The sequence below is a fragment of the Perca fluviatilis genome, chromosome 15 (genome assembly GCF_010015445.1).
Source record: "Perca fluviatilis chromosome 15, GENO_Pfluv_1.0, whole genome shotgun sequence".
Lineage (NCBI taxonomy): Eukaryota > Metazoa > Chordata > Actinopteri > Perciformes > Percidae > Perca > Perca fluviatilis.
The window spans coordinates 13,748,795-13,764,802 of record NC_053126.1 but is presented as its reverse complement, the minus strand read 5'-3'; the positions used below and the strand labels follow the sequence as shown (position 1 = coordinate 13,764,802).

At 40.1% G+C, this 16,008-nt stretch overlaps 2 protein-coding genes across 5 annotated transcripts; one reads left to right on the top strand and one right to left on the bottom strand.

The window, feature by feature from the left end:
• The first annotated feature begins 266 nt into the window (after window positions 1-266).
• On the top strand, window positions 267-7,053 carry hmox2b (heme oxygenase 2b). 3 transcript variants are annotated; one of them, XM_039823951.1, is made up of 6 exons: window positions 267-338; window positions 2,908-3,024; window positions 3,152-3,269; window positions 3,360-3,851; window positions 4,661-4,784; window positions 4,885-7,053. In XM_039823951.1, the coding sequence occupies exons 2-6, from the start codon at window positions 2,957-2,959 to the stop codon at window positions 5,010-5,012; spliced, it is 930 nt and encodes a 309-aa protein (XP_039679885.1). In that variant the 5' UTR covers window positions 267-338; window positions 2,908-2,956; the 3' UTR covers window positions 5,013-7,053. The 3 variants fall into 3 exon arrangements, with proteins under 3 accessions (XP_039679885.1, XP_039679883.1, XP_039679884.1); XM_039823949.1 differs by having other exon boundaries at window positions 297-449; XM_039823950.1 differs by lacking the exon at window positions 267-338 and adding an exon at window positions 2,418-2,560.
• Window positions 7,054-10,435: 3,382 nt separating this feature from the next.
• Window positions 10,436-15,883, bottom strand: dnaja3a (DnaJ heat shock protein family (Hsp40) member A3a). 2 transcript variants are annotated; one of them, XM_039825274.1, is made up of 12 exons: window positions 15,625-15,883; window positions 15,030-15,166; window positions 14,863-14,946; window positions 14,520-14,729; window positions 14,225-14,377; window positions 13,995-14,142; window positions 12,936-13,000; window positions 12,087-12,215; window positions 11,881-11,996; window positions 11,594-11,691; window positions 11,277-11,412; window positions 10,436-10,981 (listed from the first exon to the last, which is right to left on the bottom strand). In XM_039825274.1, the coding sequence occupies exons 1-11, from the start codon at window positions 15,866-15,868 to the stop codon at window positions 11,291-11,293; spliced, it is 1,506 nt and encodes a 501-aa protein (XP_039681208.1). In that variant the 5' UTR covers window positions 15,869-15,883; the 3' UTR covers window positions 10,436-10,981; window positions 11,277-11,290. The 2 variants fall into 2 exon arrangements, with proteins under 2 accessions (XP_039681208.1, XP_039681209.1); XM_039825275.1 differs by lacking the exon at window positions 11,277-11,412 and having other exon boundaries at window positions 10,437-10,981; window positions 15,625-15,874.
• Between the last annotated feature and the right edge of the window lie 125 nt (window positions 15,884-16,008).

The following is a 16,008-nucleotide window of genomic DNA, read 5'->3' as shown; positions in this document are numbered from 1 at the left end:
TATGAACTGTTGAACAAAAACATTTTGCCAACAGCTCAAGGTTGTCTTGTGATCGATCAATACTTGCCTCTCAACAAGATGAAGCACTAACTTGTATAAAGCATAAATTACAATTTTTGTTGTATAACTTGCCTGGTGAAATAAAAATAAATAAAGCATTTTGCTATAATATCAGTATCTGTTATAGCATGGCCTGTTAGTGTGCATCGCCATATTTCTCTGTTATTCCACTTAGCATACTAACGTAGTATAGCACCAAAACTTTTCAAACAGTCAAACTGAGTGGAGCACTTTCTGAAGCAGTCACGTTTAAAGCTTCGGACGTCATCATTCACGTGGTAGGCCTATTCCTCATTTAGATACAAGCTCCGACACTATTGTATTGAAAACAGTGCGCTTCGCAGGACTTAAAAGATCTTCGGAATTACCTGCCCATCTCTACCTAAAATGTAATGTAACGCCGCTCGTCAAATCTTAAATGTGTTAAGCTTGTTGAAATGCTAGCTAGCAGCTATTAGTTTATTTAGCTAGCTAGCGTCATCCCATAGATGATCCCATCTATGGCGTCAAGTTAGCTGTTGTTTTCAAAATAGCTAGCCGTTTAGATGACCGTTACCGTAAAAAGTATGTATGTATTCAAATATCGATGAAAGGTGGCTTGAGATTATGATTTCTGATTTAGATTGAGGAACTGAACTGAATTAAATAACTGTAAGAACTCACCGTTATACAACGCTATTCTTTGGGATTTGTGGTAACGTTAAACACCAGAAGGCCTAGCTAATGTTAGTTCGGTAAAGTTGGAAAGATTTTCACAGATTCGAACTTCCGGGATCAATAACTCATCACCGAAACGTTATTAAAACACAAACGATGCATCTTTCCTACTGTAGTAAGGTAGACAACGCGCTACAAACTCATTTTCATCCTAACCCATCAAAATGATTTGGAAATCTGACCTGGACAAGTAATACTGGTCTATGAGCAGGGACCGTCTACAAAGTGCAACACCGAAGAGACAACAACAATATTTAATAGCTTAATTATTATACAAAGTTGTCACAACAATTACGTTAATCCTGCTGGTTATACTCAATTTACAGCACTTGACGTTACTTTAAACAAATAAGTGTATGCATAATTTTGGGTAATATTTATTGGGGGAAATATTCTATAGTTTAATTATTAGATAGCTATAGGGTCTCTGATCCAAAACTAGCTACTTCACACAAAATTGGTGCGTGTTTAGTCCCGCTAAAACGTACCAAAACCATTATTTAAACTGAAATGGCATTGCGTTCATGGATGTATGATTGCATTGAACCTACCTTATTATACCACACGTCTCTGCTGATTGGGTAACACCTCTGAAACACCCACCAAACAGGATAAAACCATGGACGTATTGGATAAAACATACTTCAAAGTCCGTTGCACATCTCTTCACACTGTTTTGAGGAAACATTACCTTAAACCCAGAAACCGTGAGATTGAACCGTACCTCCTCCTATGGCGCCATTTTGATGCTAACAAGCCATCACCCGCCGTTAGCATTCCATTGACTGCCATTCATTTTGACAGCAAATAACTTTACATCTGAAGCGTTTAAAGACTTTATTTGTCCATTGTTTATTTCTAAAGAAACACGACAATGTATAAAAGGCTCCATTACCTTGTACCTCACATTATGGCTCCGTAGCAGACGTTTTTGTAAAAATAGGCTAACGATTGTGTCATAAATACGCGACTTACTGTCGCATAATAGAGGAATTACCGTATAGTACAGGAGAAGCTCGCAGGCATTTTCGACTTACATTAGCTGTTTAGTTTAATTACTAATGTTAACTAGCATTTCAGTTAACAATAATTAGCCTGTGCCCATGTTATCTCCTTACATATACCTACGCTCTCCGTCTCTGTAAGATTCGGAATGATTGAGATTTCTCTTGGCACAGCTACCAGAAGACTTCCAACTTTCAGACAGGTTGCTCATGTCACATCTACGTCTTGGAGTTCAGTTGGAGGGTGCGCAGTAACGCTCAGCCATCACCGGAAAAGTGCTTCTAATAGCCTTCACTGGTCTCTCTGTCCAGAGCAACGGGATCTTTTGGTCCATGTCCTTAACTGTCTATGGATTGAACCAGTTGAATAACGTGCCCCTAGCCTTCTGCAGGCTATACTAACACTTACTTTTGAAAAAAGGCTCTAGCATAATTTTGGGCAATATTTATTGGGGAAAATATTAAATAGTTTAATATTAAATTAAATGTCTACAAAACTACTTAACCCATAACTGATTTCCTGCTGGTTATACTATAACACTTACTTTTGAAAAATAAGCATATGCAGTAGTTTGAATCTGTGAATATATTTCCGACTTTACTGGACTACAAGGCCTGTGCTGTGTTGTATGAGCTGCTTTTTGTTTGACTGTGTTCCTGAAGTTCAAGCCTGGACTCAAAGTAATTAAGCTCTAAGGCTTTAAGCTGCTGAATAAACTGGCAGAAGACCTCTTTCCTTTGATCCTCATCTCAGCGACAACAACAGCTACAGAGAAAAGGTGTAATTTATTGTTGTTGTTTGGTCTAAATTATGTTTTGTGGCTTTTCTCCCTGACTCTAGGCAAGTTGTAATTAATAATGTACTACTCTATAGTATATATGTTGCTCCTGTGTGTTATTGTTTTGGTGCACAATACCTCAGACCTCTAGAACCACAGGGAACACTGCAGCTACTGCCTGACTTTGTCCTCTTGTTATTTTCCCCTTGTTTATTCTGAAAATGCAGTCTTACACAAGTTACTATTGTATTCAAGATTCATATGTGCAATGTGGTGAAACTTTTGACTGATGCCATATAATTTGAATGTAAATATAATGCTAATTTGACGTCTTTCACTGATTCTAGGGTGAACTAACTGGCAGACAGCAACACACCACTAAAGTCGGCAGAGAAGATGGAGGCAACAGCCAATGTGTCCAATGGAGCAGGGCTGGTATATGAGGAAAAAGAAGACACTCTCGGGTAAATATCCCACTAGTGTTGTAACATCGTAGAAACGGTGTAATAAGATAAACAAAAATCATATTTGTTGTTGTGGTTCTGTCAAACATACATTATACCTCCATATTTTTCTCTTTTCTTTTCCCAGTCCCGAGGATCTGTCTGAGGTGCTGGCAGCAGGGACCAAGGAGGTTCATGAAAAGGCTGAGAACACCCAGTTTGTGAAAGATTTCCTCAGGGGACGCATCCGCAAAGAGCTCTTCAAGGTCAGTCTGAAGAGAATTACGGAGATTGTTACAATATAGTGCTTTATTAAACAAGCAAGATGAGTAAATAAATGTTTCTTGCTTCCCCAGCTTGGTGCCGTGGCACTCTACTATACTTATACAGCCATGGAGGAGGAGATTGAAAGGAACAAAGACCACCCCCACTTTGCCCCTCTATATTTTCCTTCAGAGCTGCACCGCCACGAGGCCCTGGCCCGTGACCTCGAGTACTTTTACGGCCCTGACTGGCAGAGCCAGGTCAGCTGCTCCCAGGCCACCCAGCGCTATGTAGACCGTATTCATCAAGTAGGGCAGGAGGACCCAGTGCTGCTGGTGGCCCACGCCTACACCCGCTACATGGGGGACCTGTCCGGGGGCCAGGTGCTAAAGAAGGTGGCACAGAGAGCCATGAAGCTGCCGCCCACTGGAGAGGGCTTGGAATTCTATCAGTTTGACGGCATCCATAGTGCCAAAGCATTCAAGCAGCTGTACCGTAGTCGGATGAACGACTTGGAACTGGACATGGAAACAAAGAAGAGGCTGGTAGAAGAGGCTGTCAAGGCCTTTCACTTCAACATGGAGGTGAGAGGCCAGTGACAAGGAATGCAGGTTGGGGAGATAGAGAATTGAAGAAATGGAAGCTATGTTTGGAACCACTAGTGGTGGGTGATTTCTTCCCTGGTGATGATGGTGAGGTGGTTAAAGGAGGATTTTCTTGCAGTAGATGTGTGCTGCTTGTGCCTGTTTTGATCATCTACTGAATTTTTTACACACATTGAAGGTTTTATTATGTGTATAACTGAAGGCACTGTCATCGTTCTCCTATCCTAATGAAATGGCATTGGAAATGCATTTTGATTAAGACTTCCATGTGAACATTTTCCCTTAAGGTCACTAAAAATGTCACAGTCAGTCTTTTCTTTTACCTGCAAATATTCTATGTAAAGTCTAGGCAAGCCATTATTGATATTAGGGCTATATCCACAACTACAACTGATAAGCAGTAAAGTCATTGAATCATTAATACAAAAGGCTAAAGCATATGTAATACTGTGTTAGCCTTACTCTATTGTTGAAGGATGATTGTACCTTCGTAATTACTGAATGTAGAATTGAGTGATATGACAATATATATTGTCAGACAAAGGAATTTGTCTACTATCAGAGATATTGCCATACCTTTTATGCCACGGTGACTATCCCTTTAATATCTCTGTTTTATGGCAGTATTGGATTTTTAAATGATTTATTACATCAGTGAGTGTGATTATTAATGATAATACTTATATTTTTCAGGTGTTAACTTTGCTGGATTAGCCAAAAACAGACAATTTCTAGAATATACAGTATGCAACAAGCTTGATAACCTTACATGCTGTATGTTTGTGCAGGTGTTTGAGGAGTTGGACGAGATCGGTAAAACCATCCCGGAGGATGCTTTAAATGCTGGCATGCCCGTCCATGGGGCAATGGGTGGAGACATCAGCAAGTGTCCCTACTATGCTGCCAAAATGGGTATGATTATATTCTTCTCTCTTTGTACCACTGTGCCATGATAAAGCTTTTATAAAGCTATTGTGAGAAAGTTTACTTTCGTGCTCCCTCTGTGTCACAGCGGCGTCAGGTGGAACAGCATACGCCTGTCAGCTTGCCATGGCCGTACTCCGACACCCAACAGGACAGGTCCTGTTTGCTGCTTGGTTTGCTGCTCTGGCTGGATTGGCTGCATGGTATCTGATGTGATCCAGCTGTAAGGGAGAGGGAGGAGAACCGTAGAAGGAAGGACAGTAAGGAGACAAGAAAACTCCCTCAAGCTGTACACCACATTTGATAGTTCCATGCAGACATTCTGAACAGGTCCAAGTTTATTTAGTGTTACATGTTTGCTGCTAATAATATTAGCTGACAGGAAATTAACTTGGACGTTATCAACAGAATTCCAATAAAATGATCTGTAGAAACGTTCGATCCATCCATCCATCCATCCATCCATCAAGCTACACCTTGTTACAATTCATCCTCCCGGCTTTTTATTTCTCTACCTCCTCTGCACTATCCCTCCATCCTGGGTCCTTCCTACGCGTTTGGTCGTATCACAAGACCTAAAGCTGTTTTCTGATTTCGTCATGGAAGCACACAGTGTTAATAGCTAATTTGTTGTGACATTACATTTTAGCCCAATTTGAAATGAAACTGCAAGATTGATAAAGCATAGTGACTTTTATAGATACTGCCTATGTGTAATTGGCTATACAGTAATAAATCCGTTACTAATGATGAATGCATTATCAAAATGAATTCATGGTAACCATAGTAAAAACATGTTAAAACCTACTATGCATATGTTATGCAGTATGTATACTGTTGAATGCTGTGTTGCTTTTGAACGAAATCTTTGCGTATTTGCAGAGATAATGTGCAGTTATGTGCTTCTTTAAATCCATTTTCACATTTCATGATTCAAACATGGGCTCAGATGTTTCCAAAAAAGTTTGTTCAGGTGTACTGTGAGACAGAGGATAGCAATTTTTCAAAATTTAGCACACCTACACTTTGACAAGTGTATGATTTATAAGCATCTTTCAGATATTAGTGAATATACTGGATATTTGATTCTCCACTGATGCATGTTCAAATGTACTATTTCTCTGTTGCCGAATGATATGATATGATATGGCATCTTGTATTTCTAAAAACAAAAACAAAAAAAACCTGCCTGTTTAAATGCATAGCTTAACCATCCAAAATGAAGGATCAATTTTACCTGCTACATGAGCCTATATTAGGACAAAGCTGTTAACAGAGGTGATTGCAGCTGTTTTATAAGAAAGTAGTCCTTTGTAATGGTAATAGTTTGTCTTCATGAAGGCTATATGTGTCTGAATGTTGTGGTTTACTATGAACTACTTCAGGTTAGGTACTTCTAGGTATGGCCTTCAGCAGCTCAGCTCGTATGGATTTACCAGTATGCATCATCACTAAGACTGTAATCATTAGTCATATTTAGTTTATACTGTATGTTGGGAACAACTTTCCCAGTAGGGCACAACTTTCAACATAAATAAGGAGGACTATATCGTGCTGTGTGTACTGTATGGGGTGTAATTGCACTGTTTTGCGATTGAAGTTTAATTTTTATTCTGACACAGTAATGACATTTTATCAACTTTGCTTTATCTTTCCAAGCATTTATTTATTTATTTTTGCTTGGATTTGTTTAACACACAGTACCTAAGGTAACCTACTGAAAATATTTCAACCAGGTTCATGTGCTGTGTGTATTTGCACAACTCATTCATAGATAAACCGATGCACAGTATTTTCATTAACAAAACTTTGTTCAGACATGGAAACATAAGTGATGATGCATTTTGTATTTGAGAGTCTCAGGTTCATTCTGCAGTTTGATGGCAATACAATGCATTGCATATGGAGGACTAAAACAGGGACTGCCCTAATATACTATAGTTCAATCAATGTCCATATTTTATGTTTATGTTCCTACTTGAATTTCAGGAGTACAGGTAGTTTTGGTCATTGATTAAACCTTAGATTAAAAAGAGTGGGATGCTTGACTAATTCATGTTGATTTTGAATTCTGTTGTGTTTCCATTAACTATGCAGTTAATTCCTTTGTGTACATCTAAACTGGACAAAGCTTTATAGTGTTTGGCTTGAATACTCTTATTGTATGAGAGTGAAACCGCAGGAGAATGCTGTGCTGTGTATATTAGAATGCATTTTGTTTTCCTGCTAAGGCTGAAATAAAGGTGATTGATTTGGACTGGTGTTTTTAATCACTATAGAAATCTTAAAAGATTATATTTAATGCATAATTTGTTTAGTGTAGTTTCTTGAAACAAACCTTGAGGTCTTGAAGATGGTTCAAACAAAAAGATACCAGATGAATCCATAAAGCTTTCAAACATTTGTTAGCACTATATCACCAATATTATATATTATATAACCATAGTAATATCATATACAGTTTGACATTGTTATTAGCCATGCTAGCTATGTTGGTCAGTCAGTCCACCACTTTGGTTTAGACATGTTTCAATAACTATTAGATGGATTGGCATGGAATTTTGTACAGATGCTCATGGACCCCCAGAGGATGAATCCTGATGACTTTGGTGATTCCCCTGACTTTTTCCTCTAGCGCCATCATCGGGTCAAAATTTCAATTCCATTTACGACCAAATAATTGCAAACTAATTTCCCCCTCAACTCTATTTTGTCCTAATTAGCTAATAATAACTTTAACACACATAATTAAAATGGAGAACATACCTGCTAGCTAAACAAGTTTATTAGCATTGTCGCTGTGAGCTATTTAGCATGCAAAAACCAGCATTTAGCTCAAAGCAGTTGAGCTGTTCAGTCTCATGGAACAACCTCACAGGGTTTAAAAAGTGTTGGAGAAAGAACCACAAATATTGTCCACAGAAAATTACTTTGAAAATGATGCCATTAGATTTATTTAAAAGTAAAAATGCAAGCTAGCTTATTATTAAGTACACATTAACAATTGAATAGCTCTGCAAAAAATAACCTTTGGTGTTTCTAATGTTCAGACTTTGTTGGAAGCAATTTAGTGGTGTTTTGGATTGCATTATACTGTATCCAAATTAGGATGATCTATGTATAAATATTTTTAATATATCTGTTTAGACAGAATCATAGCACTCGGCCTGCTACTTCTTTAGTGATTTATATAAAACAGAGGCTTTTCCGGACCATAGCTTTATTATATAGATGTATATTTCTTCTATGTGACACATTGATGCAACTGTATGATCCAAAACAATGTACAAACGTAATGAAGGTGCAGAATTCTCTTAAAAGAGGAAAAGAGTTCGGTCATTAGTGTTCACAGATCAGGAAAGCCGATCAAAGCCAAAGCTTAACTTTCCACTGCAAACACACCTCTATACTCCAATTGCACCTGACTGCAGTACGCAGATCGGGGTTGGGCTAAATGTGGGCGGAGCTAAACGTTTGACTCCGCCCCACGTTTGACTCCGCGCGTGCGCCATCCGGTGGCTGAAATAAGGCAGCACATTCTCAAATGTCAATGCAGCACCTACAGACAGCGATTATAATTTATATATACACTCATCTAAAGGATTATTAGGAGCCTGCCCGCCCAGTGGTAACAAGGCACGATGGATCCATGTTCTCATTCTGTTTACGCCAAATTCTGACTCAACATGTCTCAACAGAAATCGAGACTCATCAGACCAGGCAAAATGTTTCCAGTATTCAACTGTCCAATTTTGGTGTGCTCGTGCAAATTATAGCCTCATTTTCCTATTTTTAGTGAAGATGAGTGGTACCCGGTGGGGTCTTCTGCTGGTGTAGCCCATCCGCCTCAAGGCTGTGCATGTTGTGGCTTCACAAATGCTTTGCTGCATATAATACCTCAGTTGTAACGAGTGGTTATTTGAGTCACAGTTGATATTCTATCAGCTTGAATCGGTCGGACCGTTCTCCTCTGACCTCTAGCATCAACAAGGCATTTTCGCCCACAGGACTGCAGCATACTGGATGTTTTTCCTTTTTCAGACCATTCTTTGTAAACCCTAGAAATGGTTGTGTGTGAAAATCCCAGTAGCTGAGCAGATTGTGAAATACTCAAACCAGCCCCTCTGGCAACAATAACCATGCCACGCTCAAAGTTGCTTAGATCACCTTTCTTTCCCATTCTGACATTCAGTTTGGAGTTCAGGAGATTGTCTAGACCTGGACCACACCCCTAAATTGAAGCATTGAAGCAGCTGTCGTGTGATTGGTTGATTAGATAATTTCGTTAATGTGAAATTTAACAGGTGTTCCTATTTATCCTTTAGGTGAGTGTGTGTGTGTGTATATATATATATATATATATATATATATATATATATATATATATATATATATATATACATATATACACATATATATATACACATATATATATATATACACACATATATATATATACATACACATATATATATACACATATATATACGTATATATATATATATATACACATAAATATATATACATATATATACACACACACATATATATATACATATATGTGTATAATATATATATATACACACACACACAGATTATATTTTAATTAGAAAAAATATATATAGACTATAATAAATAATGTGTTAATTAGAAAAATGGAAAGGAACAATGGGGTTGGGTTTAGGAAAAGAAGAACCAGTTGGTATTAGGAAAATAAGAACGGGGAAAGCAAACGTGACTCGCGGGAATGGAGGACGCAAATCGCGGGAAACGAGCCCCGGTCTCTGGAGGACGTGAGACAGCAATGGACGGTCGGGTGAAGGAAAACAACAATGGGGAAAGCAAACGTGACTCGCGGGAAATGAGCTCTGGTCTCTGGGGTGAAAGGATGGATATTAAGAGGTGAAAGTCCTGTGTTTTTCCCATTGACATATGGTTTTTCCCTCAGACACACATTCTTCCTCTTTGGTTGCTATTGGGCAAGTGGGCGGAGTCAAAAGCTTAGCTCCACCCACATTGAGCCACTCCTCGATCTGCGTACTGCAGTCCAACACGTCTACTCAAAGGTAGACATGTAGTTGATGATGTTCAACCTGTCAGGACCATAGACTATTAACAGTCTATGGTTAGGACTGACAGTGCTGAGAATTGTGGGGGAAATTCAAGCGTTCATGAAAACACCACCAAATCATACAGAACAAAAGGATTAATAACAAGAGGTTAATTTAATCCAAAATAAAACTTGAATCTGTATTCTTTTTCAATACAATAATTTATTTCTGTGCACATGAATTCTGTTCTCACTACCGTGTTTTTTTGTTGGGATCAACACAAAAACCAACATACACCAAATGCTATGATAAATGATTAAAGTGCTCATATTATGCTCATTTTCAGGTTCATAATTGTATCAGAATAGGTTTACATGGTTTAATTAAAAAAAACCAAAAAAAAAAAAACATATTTTTGTTGTACTGCACATTGCTGCAGCTTCTCTTTTCACCCAGTGTGTTGAGCTCTCTGTTTTAGCTACAGAGTGAGGCATCACACTTCTATTCCATCTTTGTTGGGAGTCGCACACGTGCAGTACCTAGGTAAGGACTACTACCCAGTTGGAAGAGTATGAGGGTGTGCCATGCTAGCAGCTAGGCGAGCATTTAAACGTGTGTTACAAAGTGACGCATGTTTGTCACAGAAGTAAAGGCTGGACTACAATAGAGCTGTTTGGAGCAGTTTGTGAACAGTGTTTTCTGTTGGAGATGGTCTTTGGGATGGACTTTCACTTTTTCACGATGTAAACCTATAACAAGCACAAAAAAGATATACATCACAATAAAAGAAAGGGGAAAAGCCAAAAAGCATAATATGAGCACTTTAAGTCTTTGCCGCCCAAATGGCCACAGTGGACGTCTGACTGGAGAGGTGACTGGCGCACTGACACATCCTCTTGTGTGTGGATTCACTATGGCAGAGGAACAGAGCAGGTGATCCTCTGTCTTATTCACTGCAGGGCTGGGTAGGTCGGTCCGTACTGATCCATCCAGAACCTCAATAGGCCTCATCCAACGCCCAATACTCCTTAGCCACCTGTCCCTTTATAATGTGACTGTGCTTGCGTTACGCTGTCCTCCCTTCTGCATTCTGATCTACTGATGAAGCTTCTCAGTTCCAGGAGGACCTTTTACCTTTAAGAAGAAGGAAAAGGAAAAATGTTGTCAAATGGACTCTTGGTAAATTGAACTTTAAAAAGAAAAAAAGAAATTGCGCTGGCAGGGCAGTCCCAGTTTCAAAAACGACATATAAAACAGACATTCAGGGCATCCAGCTGAATGCAGGCGTGCATGCATCAGTGTTTTTATGAGACAGCCACAAACCAGATAATAAAAAGTTATCCAAAAACTGAAGTGTTACATAATGCATCACAATTATTTGTGAAGAACTGAACTAAAAAAAGAAAATTAAAATCGATACTAGTCCTACCTGGTTTGCGGCTGTCAGAAAGAACTAAACAATTTCTTTAATTTGGAGAAGAAGCTCCCCTCTTGTTTCAACTCTCCTTCCTTCTTGTCATGCTCGCTTTGCCCTGCCTCAGACTGCTTACCACTGCTTCCCCCACCTGGACAGAGATGAACGCTGCATCAGCCAGACTAAATAAAACTTTCTTTTCTAAACCCCCATTTCAGCAGATCAGAGATGTATAGCAGCAAAAAATAAAAATAAAAAATAATCAGGACTACAGCGACTGGTAAAAAGGAAAAAAGTAAGAGCAACGTCAGGTAGTGCCATTGTCCTCATACCTGTGGTGGTGTTAGTGACACCGTTTACTGTCCCCTCCACATCCGTCTCCTCCTCAGCGTAGCTCATTAGCAGAGCTCTTTGTCTGTCGGTCAGTGTCCTGCACAGGAAAAGAATATCTTAAAGTCCTTGTGATTGGGAAAGAGTTTTTTTTTTTTTTTCATTCCATTTCTTTATGGTATTCAATCACAAATGCCTCTCATGTCCCCATCTGGTATACATGCAGCAGATGGAATTTTTACTGGAACAAAAAGATGAACAAGATATGCGTTTGTCTGTGAAGTCTTACCTGGGAACTTTTATTTTGACATGGACATAATGGTCTCCGAAGCCATGGCCACTGAGGCGAGCGATCCCCTTCCCTGACAGACGAATCCTCTGGTCTATCTGGATGCCTGCAGGGATCTGAAAGCAAGGGGAAAAAATCCAGTCATTTATTACGCTGTGATGTTTCCCCATTGGAGGAGAAACCTGAGTATGTGCGCTTCTACTTACTGATAAGTTTAGGGTTTCATAAAGGCCTTGTGTCCTGGCCGTGCCGCCCAGGATAGCTTGCGCCACAGAGACAAAAAGGTCAGAGTGGACGTCTGCGCCGTCCCTCCTGAACACAGGACTTTTTTGGACCTTGAACCCAGAACACATCACAACCAATCACACGTGGTTATCGAAACATCCCAATCTCGAGAAGCGGCTCACAACAGGTTGTCTGAACTGTGTTTATAGGTCAAAGAGCTCAGACAGCTCAGCGCCTCTCACTAGTCCACACACCTACAGTACATTACACAGGAGTAGGGTTGGGCATCGAGAACCGATTCCTAATCGGAATAGTTTCAAAAATTACGATTCCATCGGAATTGTTTCGTTATTGGAATCGTTTGGAGGATTTGGTTTCAAATCTGATCATATGTTCCAAATTTAATATGTGCAAGTTTTGGTTTCCGTAGCAGCCAGGCGCTTGTTGTGTAGCAGCCGTGCAGCACAGTAAGCGGAGCTCTAGTGTGGCTTTATTTTGCATTGTAAAAGCTGTAAAACTGCAACCCACCTATGAATCAAAATAAAACTTTCCTCTTATTTGTGAAATAAGCATCTAACCCGTTTCAACTCCACCACTCAAAGAATCGGAATCGAGAATCGATAAGAACCGGAATCGAAACGAAGAATCGGAATTGGAATCAGAATCGTTAAAATCCAAACGATGCCCATCCCTACACAGGAGGACAATCCCATTATAGCAGCTCTGACCTGAACATGCACTTGATGAAGAGGGAATTCATTTCATTCATTTTATTTCTGGGTTTGTTGTGAGATCTGTACTGATATTAAGGAGTTGAGGTAGGTAATCACCCGAAATGTGATGAAGATCTCCTTCTTACCAACTGGCATTCTGACAGTCTGACCATCCTCCACTCCTTGAAGCAAAAACAAACAACAATTTACATTTAAGTTAAGTGTGAAAATCTATCTCAATGGTATAAACCCTCATTTCCTTTCATACTTAAAAGATTTCAGGAGTACTTTAAATTTAAGCACAAGGACAGTTCTACTTTTACTTCCCTTATGACCATTATGATTTGATGAGGAGTTCAAACCCACAGATGTAACTGGAGCTGAGGCTCAAACTATTGATTATTTTAGTTTTTTCTAACATGCCTTTATCATTTGTTATGTGGGGGAATATTGTCACAGTTTCACATTAATATGCAAGGTTATTTGGCAACAAAGGAAACAAAGCAAAAAAACTAAAGAAGGACAGCTGAAGACAGGAGAGGGGAGAGAGAGAGAGAGAGAGAGAGAGAGAGAGAGGGGGAATGACATGCAGCAAAGGGCCTAGGGTTGGACATCTAGGAAGTCAGGAAGATCTGCAGCAGAGCAGACAGTAGTTGCCTCTGTCCATGGCTAATTAGGGGTGGGGGAAAAAATTGATACAGCATAGTATCGCGATATTTTTCGTGGCAATACTGTATCGATACACAGACGCCAAGTATCGATCTTTTATGATATATGTGTTGGTCAGTCTGTCTGCTGACAATCCCCATTTTGCAGCAATACAATTGAAGGGAGATGAACAAACAGAGAAATGTATCTTTTTAGATAAAACAAATGTTGACAAAATTGTCCTTTGGGGACATCATTTGAAACTGGGAAAAATTTAAAGTTGGAAAAAAGGTAATAAATTGCAATATATCGCAGAATATTGCAATATGTTTAACATCGCAATAATATTGTATCGTGACATAAGTATCGTGATGATATCGTATCGTGAGGCCTCTGGTGATTCCCACCCCTATGGCTAATACGCTACTGGGTGACTTTCCATGCTCATTAATAGTGATTAGAAAAAAAATCCCTTGGGAGGTATTTACAGTGTGTAAACAGAAGACCAGGCAGTTAAGTGAGACTGACCTGCAGGCACAGGGACCATCACAGTCTTCCTCTGCTTGGTCTGTCCCACCCCATTACAGGAGTGACAGGGGGTGGAAATGACTGTGCCTTTGCCACCACAACGACGACATGTGGAGCGCATCACAAACGGGCCCGTGTTCACAGTCTCCTACAGGGTGGACAATGCATGTGTATAGTAAATACAACAACACAACACACTTTGAAGAAAGGCAGTATGTCAGAGCTCTTACCATGCCGGAGCCGTTGCAGAAGTTGCAGTGCTGGACTTTGGTGCCTGGCTCGTGCCCCTTACCATCACAGCGCTCGCAGGCTGCTTCTATGTTAACGGAAAACTCTTTGTTGACTCCCTTTGCTGCCTGAGTGAAGGTCAGCTCCATGATGTACTGTATCCAAAAAAGAAAATGAATCGCTCTGAATATGCATCAATAAAAAATACCAAATAAAAAACGAGGAGTTCTCAAAAGCAAAAACCAAAAAAAAGACACTCCTTAACTTTCACTCCCATTTTACAGTATCCTTGCTAACCTCCTGTGGCTGTTCAAATATGGCATTGAAGTCTCCAAACCCCCGGCCTCCAGAGAATTCCCCAAAGATCTTGCGGAAGAGCTCCTCTGGGTCCACGCTGCTGGCCTGTCCAGACCAGTAGCGCTGCCCTCCACCACCGGCCTGACCAGCTTCAAAGCCCGTTGAGCCATACGTATCGTACTGCTTCCTCTTTCCTTCATCACTCAGGATCTGAGAAAAACATGGAGCAAAGTTTTAAATGTGCATTTGTAATTTTAAATTAGACTATTCATAGAAAACATATATGGGAAAATATACAGTAGAAGTGTCAACTGAAAGCTTGAATTAAAGACCGAGACTAAACCTCATAAGCTTCGGCCAGCTGAGCAAATTTTTCCTTGGCTTGTGGGTCATCTTTGTTGGTGTCAGGGTGATACTTTTTGGCCATCTGAGGGACAACAAACACACGGTCAACTACTGTTTTGATTGTTTATCTGACAAGCTGTTGATGCATGTCAGGCAAGAGCAGACCTGGTAGTAAGCTTTCTTGATCTCTTTCTGGGTTGCTGTGCGAGGTACGCCGAGGATCTGGTAGAAGTCCTGCTTGCTGCTAGCAGGGGCACTAGTGTGAAAGGAAAGTGTGGAGGCAGCATGGGGCGATTTGACACCTGGAAAAACAGGGTTAAAAGGCAAGTTAATACCATTTAGAACAATGGAGCTGCACTATTGCTGCATTCAGGCCTCACTTGACAAGCGACTATACAGTTTTGCCACCGTCTAACAGCTAAATCGTTTCGTTTGCACTGTTTACTGTATTTACTGTTACAGAAATTACTGAATGTTTGGTAAAAAAAATATGCTAGTATTTATGCCAATAGCAATAGCTAGCAAATTCAACTTGACTGCAAAATGTAAGTTAGCAAAATTGATCGTCAACTATCTTTAAAGTGCATAAAAGCTAATGCGTTTTTGTATTACACAAGCATATCTTAAATGCTAGTCTGGGCCCTTATCAAGCTAAGTTAAATTAATTGATTTATCATGCGTCACATGAGTTAAACAGAAATTACAAGACATTTAGCCTAGCCTAGCCTAGCCTAACCTAGGCCAGTACCACACCACTCACCTGACAGCCCTCTCAATGTCAACGCTTTCCCTGCTCCGCCACACATCAGGTTCCCTCCCCGCCACAGTCGTTCCGCTCCCACGGTAGAGATACTGCGGACCCCTCCATTGCCAGTGCAGACAACAGCACCGGCGGCCCTGCGATGTCCAGAGGACACGATGACAGTAATCCAGCGTGATGAGCAACGGGCAGCCGAGGACGCCATCATTCCAATACCGGCCCCTGCTCCCGACAAACTGCGCATGTCCGGTACGAAGTGGGCGTCACAGAGAACGCAAAGATATTCAGTATGATTCAAGATTATGCTCTCTCAAGAAAAACGAGCTGCAGAAGTTTATCTTAAACTTCACTGTTCATTTTAATAAACTTCACCGAAGTTGTTAT